The 13676-nt window shown below is 49.4% G+C and overlaps 1 protein-coding gene across 5 annotated transcripts in view; it reads right to left on the bottom strand.

The window, feature by feature from the left end:
- Positions 1-13676, bottom strand: part of TOP2B (DNA topoisomerase II beta) — a 607938-nt gene that overhangs the window by 63486 nt on the left and 530776 nt on the right. For all 5 annotated transcript variants that reach the window (XM_078663968.1, XM_078663967.1, XM_078663969.1 and 2 more), the window contains exons 32-33: positions 518-597; positions 286-426 (exon numbers count right to left, since the gene is read on the bottom strand). In XM_078663968.1, the coding sequence (XP_078520094.1) occupies positions 286-426; positions 518-597 (221 nt within the window). The remainder of the gene's footprint in view (positions 1-285; positions 427-517; positions 598-13676) is intronic.

Raw genomic sequence — 13676 nt, 5'->3', positions numbered from 1 at the left:
AGAAAGATTCACGCTGCAAAACTCAACTGACATTGTTCATTTACTGACAAGTGAGGGATATGCTACAGTCAAACTTGCATAATTCTTTAATGTAAAAATAAAGTTTAAAAAGTTTGCTACTTTATCTAGTTTGTTTCAACACATCTTGAAACGAGTGCGATAAGGATTCTCTGGCAAGAAGCCATCACCTCTTATGTTTTTCAATTTACTTAGCACAACACATTAACCCATTCTCTGTGGCTACAAAGAATTTGCATACAACTGGTCAGTTATTAGTTCACTCACCCTTTTTGACAGATGGAGGTTTACTCAGAGGGTTCTCTGTAGATTTGGGGGTAATTGTGAATGAAGGCTCATCCGTAGATTCAGAGTGAGGAGCAGTACGCGAAAGAAAAGAATCTTCATCACTATCTAGTTTTGTAGAATCTACACAAAAAATTAACCAAGAAATATCTTCACTACATGTTTTATGAGATACCTTTGAACAGCGCAACATTTCTAGGGTGAATGCACATACCTTCTTCGGATTTTTGAGAATAAGAAGGGAAGGAAAACAGCTCATCAAAGTCTCTCTTTTTCTGTTCAAGCGTTGATTTGCTAGGAAAAAAAAGATACAGTAATTAACAACTTTAAGTTACAAAGAGCCAACAATTTTCTGGTTATATTTGAACAGGTTCATGTTCCAGTTATGACACAAAGTAGCACAGCAGATTTGTAATCTTCTGAAAGAAGCATAAATCTAGCAAGTCAAAATGAATTCCACAATATCTGTCCGGGGGAGAACTGTTTTACTACCTTGTATACCTTGCTTTATAGCACCATGCACTGTACTTACATCCTGTTACCTTTTGGGTTAAAGTAGCCTCGCTGAAGCTCAACATGCATGCCAGGACAGATGGTAGCATGAGCACAGGTATATAACAAATGTAAATGTATGTAAATGTATTGCGACTTATATAGCGCACGTATCACCCGAAGGCATCAAGGCGCTTGCCTTGGGAACCTGTCCTGGCTTTTCCCTGTGAGATAACCCCTACTGGGTATCCCCAGGGTGAAAGCCAAGCATCCCGCAGCGGGTGGGCCGCCATAGTGGAGATTAAGCAACTATTGCCCAGAGTTGCAGCGTGGGACCCCATGATTAGAATAGGCACCGAGGCGAGAATTATCGAGTCCGTGGACATTTTGGGCTCAGGACCCTGCCACGTCGGGAATTGAACCCTGGTCCCGGGCCAGACCTCTGCATCAGGTGAAATTCCAATGCGCAGATCTGATGACATTACGCGTTCTCTTCGTTGGCGAATAGATCTAACCAAGGTTCTCCCCACTGCTGAAAGAGATCTTGCGCCACATCCGAGTGAAGATGCCATTCGCGATCCATCATGCACCTGCGGCTGAGTTTGTCCGCCCTGGCGTTCAGGGAACCTGCAAGGTGTTGAACCACCAGGAAAATGCCCTGATGTTTCAGCCATGTTCAGAGGCGTAGGGCCTCCAGACATAGGGTTCACAACCCCACCCCACCTTTCTTGTTGCAGTACCACATGGCGGTGGTGTTGTCGGTAAATACCTGCACTACACTCCCCTTGACAGAGGGAAGGAATGCCTTCAGTGCAAGCCGGATCGCCCGAAGCTCCAGAAGGTTGATATGGAGCTTGGACTCCGCTGGAGACCAGAGGCTCTCTAATCTTCGCCTCTCCCATGTGGCCGCCCCATCCCAGGAGGGACGCATCCGTCACTACTGTGAACTCCGGTTGGGAGAGGGATCTGTAGTCGACCCAATGCCAGTCCGTGAGCCACCACTGCAACTGTTATGCAGTGCTCTCCGAGATCTGGACTTGATCAGACAGGTTCCCCTGATGCTGCGCCCACTGGAACTTAAGGTCCCACTGCAGAGCCTGCATATGCCATCTGGCATGATTGATCAGCAGGATGCAGGAGACCATGAGGCCCAGCAGCCTCAGGGTCACTCTGACCGAAACCCGGGACAAGGTCTGAAAGATCAAAATCAGAGCCCGAATATCCCAGACTCGCAGTTCGGGAGGATAGACCCGAAACTGCTCTGTGTCCAGAACTGCTCCGATGAAGAGGAGCTTCCGAGAGGGAATCAGGTGCGACTTTGGCACGTTGATGGAGAACTCTAGCAAATGTAGAAGGTCGGCCGTAGTCTGGAGGTAGGAGACGACTGCCTGGGGCGAGCCCGCCTTCAACAACCAGTCGTCAAGATGGAGGAAGACAAACCCCTGATCTGCGCAGATGAGCTGCGACCACCGCCATCACTTTCGTGAACACCCGAGGGGCGCTGGTAAGGCCAAAAAGGAGCACGGTGAACTGAAAGTGCTTGTGGCCTACCATGAACTGCAGGTAACGCCGGTGGGCTCGCAGGACTGGGATGTGGAAGTAAGCATCCTGCAAGTCCAGCGCTACCATCCAGTCTTGTGGATCGAGAGCAGACAAGACCTGAGCATCTTTAACTTCTCTTTGCGGATTGATGTTCCTGAGGTCTAAGATAGGACGCAGGCCCTTGTCCTTCTTTGGCACCAGAAAGTAGTAGGAATAGCAACCACGACCTACTTCTGGCGTCGGAACGCGTTCGTTGGCCCCCTTGGCCAAGAAGGCCGCAACTTCCTGCTGAAGAAGCACCCAGTGATCCCCCGACATGTGGTGGTATTGAGGTGGCATGGTCGGAGGGGTAGTCTAGAAGGGGAGGGAGTAGCCCCTTCTGACTATTTCAAAAACTCACCTGTCCAATGGGATGGTGCGCCAGTGGGGGAGGTGATGGCAAAGCCTGCCGCCCACTGGCGTCTGATGGGCCTGAAAGCTCGGACTAGGAAGGTTTGGAGGCAGTGGTGGCCGGGGTGCAGGTGGACTGACACGTCCGCTGGCCCCTTGGTCGGCCACGGCGGAACCTGCAGCCGCGCTGGGATGGTTACTGTGCAGGCTTGTGGCTCTATTGTGAACGCTGCCGGATGCCCCTTCCGGTGCCACCAAAGGAACAAAAAGCAGAAGGCGGAGGAGGGCGGACTGAGGCGAGTCCCAAGGACTTGGCTGTAGCCCGTGAGTCCTTAAACCGATCCAACGCGCTGTCTGCTTTGTCACCGAAAAGGCGACGGCCATGAAAAGGCAGGTCCATAAGTGTGTTTTGGACATCCCCGGAGAATCCAGTCGGCCTCAAACAGGCATGGCGTGGAACCGCCACCGTCGTTGCAATGGGTCTGCCCAGTGAGTCGACGGTGTCTAGGCCACAACAAATTATGAACTTAGCGGCATCTCTCCCCTCTGCAACAGCTCGGGAGAGAGCTGTCCGGACCTCCTCCGGACACTGAGGCTACACTTGTGCCACTATATCCCACAGAGTGTGGGAATAACGACCCAAGAGGCATGCGGTGTTCACAGACCGCAGCGCAGAACTGGCAGAAGAAAAAATGTTCTTTTCAAACTGATCCGGTTTATTGATTCCCTATCCAGAGGTGCGGAAGGGAAGGCAGTCGAGGAAGCAGAGGCTTGGACAACCAAGCTCTCAGGGGTGGGGTGTTGTGAGAGGTGGGGTCAGGCCACGTTCCTATCCATGGGAGCCCCCGTGGTGGGCCTGGACCAAATGCCCAAAAGAATGTCAAAGTGCTTCGTTAAAGGGAAACAGCAGCTCCGCAGAAGTAGCCGCTGACTGAAGCTACAGTAGGGAGCACGAGGTGTAGGGCCTGGGCTGCCCTACGCAACACCACACTAGCACCCTCTTCTGTAGCCACAGTAGGAGGAGACAGCATGCCATGGTCAGGTGAGGTATTCAGACCACTGGCTTCCCCCAACTCCTCTGCCCAACTCTGTTCCGACTCGCAAGCAGCTGCAAGAGGGTCCTCAGACTCCTCCCAGTCCTCCCCTTACTCCTCATGCTGGTGTACAGGCCTAAAATAAGGAGCAGGGACATGGGGATAGAAATCCCGGAGTGGCGTAGAAAACGGCATCGATCGACACCGGGCCGACGCTGCGTCCAATTCGGGGCTGAAACTAGGGCCGTCGCCCCAAGGAGCAGGCGACGTCAGAAGTGGCACCTGTGGGTCGACGTCGGGGGAGGTGTTATAAGGTCAACTGGCGTTGACTGGGATCCAGGGGGGTCCTGCGGCGCCGGAGACACTAGCGGTGAAAGACAAGGACCCCCAGTCGGGACCGCAGAGCCCGAAGGCGCACCAGCGGGACCAGACAGCCCAAAGAGGCGAGTCATGGCCGACAGGAGTTCCTGTATTTGGGCCGGAGTCGCCGACGAAGGGAAGGCCGGCGGCGACTGCATAGGCTCCGCCGGAGACGCGGGGGAGGACCACCCGCATCCTCAGCCGCGCAACCAGCAAGGGGAAGTCAGAGAACGATGTTGTTTCTTCGACTTCTTGTGCTTCGCCTTACCTGACCACGGGTGCAAAGACTTTAATCCCAAAGACCGATGGTGGGGATGTGAACTATTAGGAGACTTGTACCCCGGTGACTCCTTCCTCACCTAACAAGTCTGTGACGCCTTTATGCTAGGAAAGGGGCATTGTATATATATATATATATATATATTATATATATTATACAGGGCTGGCAGATATTGCCAAGACCACATGGCCCTAATAACCGGCCATTCAGCAAACTACAGATACATTAGATGTAATATTGACTTATGGGGCAAGATGACATTTAATAAGGAGTAGTTGCTTACCTGTAACTCCAGTTCTGTAGTAGGGGTATCTCTGTGATAGTCAATCATGTGGATAGTCCCGCCCATGTGCATGGAACCCGGAGCACTTCAATAGATATATAGTCTCTTAAGATGTCTTCCACTGCAGTCCTGAATAGACACTTAAGAGAATACAAGACAATAATGCAGCCTGAAAACACCAGGCTACTCTGGCCATTACTTCATTCTGAATTGAAAAGGATAGCCAGGTATCAGTCAAATTTTACTATTTTACTAAGTTTAACACAGAGAAACTCCCCTTCACAAAAATCCCTTTTTCATGATAGAGATGAACGGTTGGACAGATAAGCCCCGTAGGCTGCCATTATATGTCTGGAAATGGATACCGTGCCTTTAAGGATCCTTCCAGAGACCCTCGGTATCCCAGGATGCACAGCCTAAGGCCAGTTACTTTCAGTTCTTTGTGTAGGCGTATAAAGAAAGGGCTGGTGCATCAGGATATCACGGTTTCATCCACCAGGGAGGAGGGCAGGATGCTTAGGACTATCACAGAGATACCCCTACTACAGAACTGAAGTTACAGGTAAGAAACTACTCCTTCTGTAGTAGGGGATCTCTGCGTATAGTCAATCATGTGAATAGAATGGCAAGCCCATCCCAAAAAACAACCCCAGCGGTGGAAGAAACAAACACACCCCTAAAAAATTGCAGGCAGTGTAACCGTACTTGTTAAATAAAACTCAGTGTAACCGTACTTGTTACATAAAACTTTGACACAACTTTAGGAAGGAACGAAGATTGAGTACTCATAACTACCCTAGAGGAATGAAAACCGTATAAGGTTCTATACAACATAAGCGTGAAGCATACTGACCCTGCGGGCAGAAGTTACGGCCGCAATGAAAGCCATCATCCAGGACAGATGCTGAGGAAAAAACCCTACGGAAGGGTTCAAAGGGTTCCTTCATCAGTTGTGACAGGACTACCTGCAATTCCCAGGAAGGCGAAGGGCGCCGAATGGGAGGAAACACTTCCGTCAATCCTTCAAGAAAATCTCCTATGACTGGGATTTTCAAACAAATTTTGGGAAGGACATTTCCTAAAAGCAGTCAAAACTGCAGGATGAACTTCTATGGAATGACAATGAAAACCAGATCGAGCCAAGAGCAGTAAGTAAGGAAGGAGGACATCTTCCTTACAGGAGGCAGGATCCAAGTCCTTAAAAACACACCAGATGTAAAATCTCGTCTCTTAAGCGCATAGGACATGTGTAGATGGAAGCTTGACCTTCATCCCTATTTTTTTTTAATAAAATCTCCATACAGGCCTGACGGAGATTCAAATGTCCGCACTGTACGTGCTCAGGCGCTCTGCCGCTAAATGCAACGACAAGAGGCCGGAGTGCACCCTCTATCCGCCAAACTACTTTAGAAGGACCGGCCTGCACGAAAGACGGAGAAATGGCAGAAGAGACCGGTGGTGTGGGTCTGTGAACCACCACTGACGGGGTCACTCCTAAGCCACAGGGACCATCTAGGCCCGTAAGAGTGAGAACTTGATCAGCACCGTCTGAATCAGGAAAATTGGCGGACAAGCGTAGAGAAAAAAAACAAAAAACACCTGACCAATCGAACTATAGAGCCCACCCCAGAATCCCTGGGTGGCAGAACCTGAAGGAGAAGTCGCTGCATCTTCTTTTCTTCGGCAGAGAACCGAACGACTCCCGTAGTATCCCATCCTTCAAATATGTCATGCACCACTTCGTCGTGCAAGACCCATGAGTGGTTTACGTGACTGAGTCGGTCGAGCGCGCCTGCCTGAGTATTGTGAACACAGGGAAGGTGAATTGCCATGCTGGTCAGACTCATGGCTAACAGCCAAAGCCAGATTGTCTGGGATCCCCAAGACAACACTCGAGAACTGAATTCCCCCCCCCCCTCCAGCTTGCAGGGGCAGAACAGTGTCGTCGTACTGACCATCTGGACAAACAGGAAGCAGGTGTGAAAACGACGGCTGGACGGCGTTAGCGCCATCCTGACTGCTCCAAGCTCCATGAACACGATGTGGAACCTGGTCTCATTCGGTGACCATGTTCCTTGTATCCGAAGACTGTCAGAATGCGCACCCCAGCCATGTAGAGAAGCAACCATCACTAAGGGTTCCATGGGCATCTCTTTGCGGAAGGGAATCCCCCAGAAGAGATTTCGTTGGGAGTACCACCAGCGGATGGACTGTGGAGCTTTTCGTGACAGCTGAATCCAGTCTTTCCAAACCCCCAGTGTTTGGTCCACTGATCCTCCAGACATCTCTGCAGGGGTCTCATATGGAGGCGTGCATTGGAGAGGGAAAGACACAGAGCTATAAAGCCCAGGAGAGACGAGACCGGCCTCACCGTTGGGGAGGGCATGATCATGAGAGCTTGAGCCTCTCCTCCGGACACACATTTGTTGTGGCTCCGATGTGCTGTAGACAGGGTACAGTAGCCGAGCCAGACCTCGTGAGGTTGATGCGGAGACCCAAACGAAGTAAGAGATTGAAAGTAGATGCCTTGATCAACCAGTCGTCCAGATATAGATATACAAAGACACTTTTCCCTCTCAGATGCACAGCCACTACGTCCTTGCGTATGGAAAAATCCGAGGTGTTGACTTCAGGCCGAAAGGCGGCACAAAAATGATAATGGTTGCTGCCCACTGAAAAGCAGGAACTTGCAATATTTTACCCGCTATTTGTAAGTGAGAATCTGCGTCCTGCAGATCTAATGCGCATAGCCAGCCTCTCTGAAGTTGAGGGGAAATCTAATGCAGGGACAACCACCGGAATTTTTACTCTTTGAACCCACGTGTCGGCTTGTCGCAAGTCGAACTTGGGTCCAAACGCGGTCATGTCTCTCTTGCACACTAGAAGGAACAGTGAGTACCATCCTTGTCCTTTCTGTCCCAGAGGAGCTGATTCTATCTTCCTTTACTGGAAGAGGATGTCGGCCTCCTTTTACAACTCGCGTATGTAGCGTGATCGAGTTGGAGGGATTGATGGAGGAGAACTGGTAAAGTTGCGTATCCACTGCGCACAATATGCAGCACCCACTTGTCCTGAATTATTCAATGGCGGCCCGAGACCGCAGAAAAAATCTGGGAGGAAAAACGCCGCAAGAAAGGGCGGAAGGCCTTACGCCGTTCTCCATGCTTCCCCAAACCTACAACCTTCAAAGTCTCCGCTTCAGACTTCATGCAGGCCACCTCGCTACCCGCATGTGAGCCAAAGAGTTGCGCCAGAGAACGCGAGATTAGAAACACACTGCTGTGCCGCAGGCTGCAGAGATGTAAGACGAATACAAGTATGTCATCGTAGAACAAAACCATGGCAATACCCGGGGGTCGCCAGGAACGAAATATCCGCTGAAGCGCTGATGGTTAGATCCAAAACCATCAGGCCCTTTAGACTATCTCCTGTAAGGCTTCCCTCCTGTCTCTGGGCAGGAGATACACAAATTGATGAAGGAACTCACACAGGGATCTATCACAATGGCCCAGCAAGAGCGGGCCACAGCATGCCGTTTGCATGCTGCCACCCCTGTGACAAAGTCAGGAGTAGGGTCCAACCGGAGGAAGGAAGGGTCCGACTTCGGCAAAATTAAACAGTACTATTGCTGGTTCTCCAAACCCGGCACGAACGTAAGCAGTGGACGAATCTTTTTTTATTTTTTTATGTTTAATTTGTAGTCTCTTAAACATCACAGATGTTGACTGTACAGGGAGCTTCGAAGCCAGAACCTCCTGGCAGGTGGCAGTGGACGAAAGTTCAATACTGCCAAACAGTGAACAACCCGCTATTGGGGAAATTCATAAGAGTAGGAGAGCACCTCCCCGTACTCGTGGAAGATGCATCCCTGGTATGCCTGAACCAAGACCTTCCATAACGGTGATGACAGGACCTAATGAAAGACAGCGGAGCCCATGTGACCGACTCCCCAAAATGAGACCTTGTTCTGGGTCATCAAGGTTCCACGGGGGTCGCAGGCTGGGGGCCAAAGGCCCCTGAGGCGGTGGGTGGGAGAGGGGCCGGAGAGAATTCTGAGGCATCCCCAGTGGGGGCGGAGCAGGAGGCGACCTAGATGATGAGTAGGTACGTGAATACTCCAAACTAAGCGAAGGGACCAACGTCCCTCACTTACGAGCGGGCCACGTGTAAGTAGCCTCAGACTCCCGATGAAAAGGATTCTTCGACGGCGATCCACTGCTCCGCGTCAAGAGTAGACATTGCTGGGAACACGAAGTCCCCGCCGCCAATGATAGGCTCCCACGGAGCGAAGCCCGGAACGGGACCTAGACGTCGACCGCCGGTAATGACCCCTCGACGTCGACATCAGCTGTACTTGGACGTCGAGCGCCAGCTGTACTTGGACGTCGAGCGAAAGCTGTACTTGGACGTCGAGCGAAAGCTGTACTTGGACGTCGAGCGAAAGCTGTACTTGGACGTCGAGCGAAAGCTGTACTTGGACGTCGAGCGAAAGCTGTACTTGGACGTCGAGCCTCAGTCCGCGTCGTGTGGATACTCACGTCCACACTCACGTCCACACTCACGTCCACACTCACGTCCACACTCACGTCCACACTCACGTCCACACTCACGTCCACACTCACGTCCACACTCACGTCCACACTCACGTCCACACTCAAGTCCACGTCCATAATCTCCACAACGTCGAGGTCCTCCAGGTCTACTCCTCGACGTCGACCTTTAACGTTGCGTCGACCGGAGTCCTGGGTCAACAGAGTATATCAGTGCCCTACCTGCCCTCGACGTCGCCGTCCTCGACGCTGACCGGAACCAGTTGTTTTTCAGTCACGTTCCTACAGGGGAGAACCCCAGAGGTCACAGCATGGGACTTGGCACAGGACCTACCCTCTCCTTACCCAGAGGCTGAAGATGCCTTCAATCTTCCCTGCTCCAACCCTGGGAGTCGAATCCTCTCCCTGTACGCAGGGCGCCTGCAAAAGATTTTACAGAGAAGACCGGTGTCAAAGACATAAGACACATGCAAGCACAGAATACAAACTCTGTGAGCTTCAGCTTCGGTCTTTATTTCAACTGCAGTCAAAGCACTTGTCAGATAGAGAAAGCATAGAGACCAGAAAACTGCAGAAATTCTGCCAAAAAACTACAGCAGAATGTAGATAAAGGCCAAAGACGTAGAGTGAAACTGAAAAAATCCAGAAATAATCACTAAAAGTGAATAAAAAAGCTCAAAAAATGAAGAGCTAATACTCCAGGGTCCTGCTAGCAGGAGCCGGAAAAAAGAACTGAAAGTAACTGGCCTTTGGCTGCACATCATGGGATACCAAGGGTCTCTGGAAGGATCCTTAAAGGCACGGTATCCATTTGCAGACATATAATGGCAGCTTATGAGGCTTGTCTGTCCAACCCTTCATCTCTATCATGAAAAAGGGATTTTTGTGAAGGGGAGTTTCTCTATGTGTGAAACTTCGTAAAATAGTTTAATTTGACTGTTACCTGGCTATCCGTTTCAATTCAGGATGAAGTAATGGCCAGAGTAGCCTGGTGTTTTCAGGCTGCATTATTGTCTTTTATTCTCTTAAGTGTCTATGCAGGACTGCAGTGAAAGACATCTTAAGAGACTATATATCTATTGAAGTGCTCCGGGGTCCACGCACATGGGCGGGACTATTTACATGATTATGACTATCACAGAGATTCCCCTACTACAGAACGCACCTTTATAGGTATACGAGACAGGATTCGACCGGCCAATCACTTAAAGTAGTGTGTGTATGAAGCTGGGTTTCTGTTGCACACACTTTTTGCCAGACTACTGCTGCACTTTGACTTGATGAGCCCTGGGACCCTGCCAATCAGGTTCCCAGGGCCTGTGTACCCAAAACTGTAACTTGTACCCCCAATTGGCACCTATTTGGCCACATGTCAGTCGGTGCTAATCACCGCGTCGGATCGGGCGGGAAGGAGGGAAATGCAATAAAATAATGCAATGCTTTTGGGAATACAGTACATATACTTTGTATAGGCTTTTTAGTGGAATATCAAGAAAATTACTTTACAGATTACTTTTCTTACACAGTGCAGTATACCTCAATATGGCACTGTGACATTTCCTTTAAACAGGTAAGTAAAAGCATTTTTGTTAGTAAGTTACAGTTTTAAAGGTTTTCATAGATTTTCCAACTCCACACTTAAAAACTTTTCATACAAAAAACAGTCAATGTTATCCTATGGAAGAAAGGAAAATGCTACTTACCAGTACGCATCTGTTCTTGAAATGTAGTGCTGTAGATTCGTATACGTGTGCATAGATCGCCATCTGGTGTTGGGCTTGGATGTTTGAACTTTGTTAGTGTAGAAATCTTTGTAGTCACAAGATAGGTGACTCCTCCTTTGGTTAGTAGTGCGCAAGGGCATCAACTCCAACTCCAGATTGTGTTCGCCATAAAGGGTGATGGAGTTATTAAGAAATAGAAAAAGATGTCCATGTGTAATGTACCTAAGTAAGATAGTACTGCAACACATATAGGTATCCGGGGAGGCGGGTGGGCATATACAAATCCACAACTCTGCATGCCAAGAACAGATGCATACTGGTAAGTAGCATTTTCCATTCGAGGCATATATATAAATAAATAAAGGAAATTTATAAAGCGCCTGGTTACGCCATCTCGGCGTGTCCCCGCGCTGGGTGAGAGGGCTAACAGGAGAGCAGTCCACCAGCGGAAAGGAAAGCTATACAGTAAACAAGTGAGTTTTAAGTAGCCTCCTGAAGTTCGCTTCCGACCTTTCTAATCTAAGAGATATAGGAGGTTTGTTCCAGTTTTGGCTTGCTAAAAAATGAAAAGAGCGACCGCCCATTCTCGCCTTCTTTATCTTAGTAATTACCAGCTGCCCGGTCCCACAGGATCTAAGGGACCTTCCTGGTACATACCTCGTGACCAAATTCCCCAGATATGGCGGAGCCACGTTCTGGAGGGTACGGTGACATGTAAGTAGTGACTTAACCAGGACTCTTTTTTTAACAGGGAGCCAATGGAGAGACTCAAGGGCTGGCTTCGACGCCGCTCTTTTAGGCAGCCTCAGAACCAGACGTGCTGTCGCATTCTGAAGAACTTGCAACCTTCCCAGATTCTTGGCTGAAGTTCCCAGATATAGTAAATTCCCGTAATCAAGAGGAGATGTAATAAGAGCATGTGTCATCGTCTGCCTGGCCTCCAGAGGGAGAATATGTAATGCTTTTACGTAAGGTTTTTAAGACTCCAAGACATTTCCCAACTAAACGGCGGATCTGGCCGTCATAAGAGAGGGAGGGATCTACCCATACCCCGAGATTTTTAGCTTCGGTACAAGGTACGGGGGTGGGCCCCAGACTCGGCGGCCACCATTCTGAAGTCCAACGGGATCTATCTCCCCCCTACCACCAGCATCTCCGTCTTATTTCCATTCAACTTCAAGCAGTTCTTATCCATCCAGGAGGCAAGCTCCTGCATACCTGCTCTAAAGTTGAATGCCTCAGCCGAAGGTGCTTGGAATAAGGAGATCAGCAGCTGGGTGTCATCAGCATAGGAGACTATCTCCGCCAGTGGAGACATATATAAATTAAACAGAGTGGGACTCAGGGCCGAGCCCTGAGGAACCCCCTGTTCCAGTACAATGTCCTTGGAGTGAGATGTCCCTCGTCTAACCTGAAAACTGTGACCTACTAAGAAAGATTTTAGCCAACTCAGAGCTGGACCAGAGACACCTCCTCTGTTCAGACACTGCAGCAAGGTGTAATGCGCCACAGTGTCGAACGCTGCACTGAGATCTAACATTATCAGTGCCATGGTGTGTCCTGCATCAGCTCCTTGCCTGATGGTCTCCATGGCCCTTAGTTGCGCTGTTTCCGTAGAATATCCTGCCCGAAACCCTGATTGAGAGGGGTGTAGGTGATTAGCCACTTTTTTTTTTGTAGAGTTTTATATAGCGCGAAATAGACCCGATCTATTGACCACTTTCTCTGCTACCTTAGCTAAATAAGGCAGCAACGAGATGGGCCGCAGGTTTTCTAGAATATCCTGGCTGACGTTTGGTTTCTTCCTAATGGGCAGAACTACAACTCTTTTCCAATTTACTGGTAACGTATGTGAGGAGAATGAGATTTCAAGGACATGCCTGATATATGGCTCAAGAATCCCCAAGCTCTCCCCCAGCACCTTGGGAGGAGCAGGGTCTCTTGGGGAGCCAGATTTTACACTGAGACAGATACTACTTAAATTCTCAGAAGGGGGTACTGAAAAATGGTTCAGTCTCTGCCCCAACTTGCTGTCTCCAACTGTACCTCAAAATCAACTCCACTCCCAGGAGTACCAGAAAACGATGAGTAGATATTCCTCACCTTCTGTGAGAAATATTCTGCCACCCTATTACATTCTTCCACCGAGTCATTGCTAGATGTTGTTAAACTAGCCAAGGTGGAAATCTCCTTATAAATTTTTAAAAGCTCCTTTGAGGAGTTCTCAGCTCTCCCAATTCCAGTTTTATAATGAGTGGCTTTAGCCCCTCTAAGTAGGATTTGATATTTCCTCTGTCCTTCTCTATATAACAGTCTGTCCTGTGCTCGAAAACCCCTTCTCCATCTCCTCTCCAGTCGCTTGCAGCCTGCCTTAGCCTGCTGCAGGGTGGGGGTAAACCATGGAGCAGATTTCTGCTCTCTATTCTCAGTTCTGTTCAAGAGTAACGGTGCCACTTTATTGAGGGCATTAAGGATACGCCTTTCCATGTTCTCACTCGCAATCTCGCAATCTCACTGTGAAATCCTCCTGGACGGCCCCCTTCGCTCAACTCTTTGTTAAAGTTATCCTGGGTAAAGTTTTTCCACTTCCTACATGGATAGCTGTTAATTACCCCCTTCGGTCTCTCCTCTATAGTCATATCTATGCTAAATGGTACCAAAAAGTGGTCCGACCAAGGAACTGGTAAAGGAGTCCTAACCTCCACCTTCCCCAAACTA

This window comes from Lissotriton helveticus, chromosome 10 (genome assembly GCF_964261635.1).
Source record: "Lissotriton helveticus chromosome 10, aLisHel1.1, whole genome shotgun sequence".
Classification (NCBI taxonomy): domain Eukaryota; kingdom Metazoa; phylum Chordata; class Amphibia; order Caudata; family Salamandridae; genus Lissotriton; species Lissotriton helveticus.
This window is presented reverse-complemented; position numbering and strand designations above follow the sequence as displayed.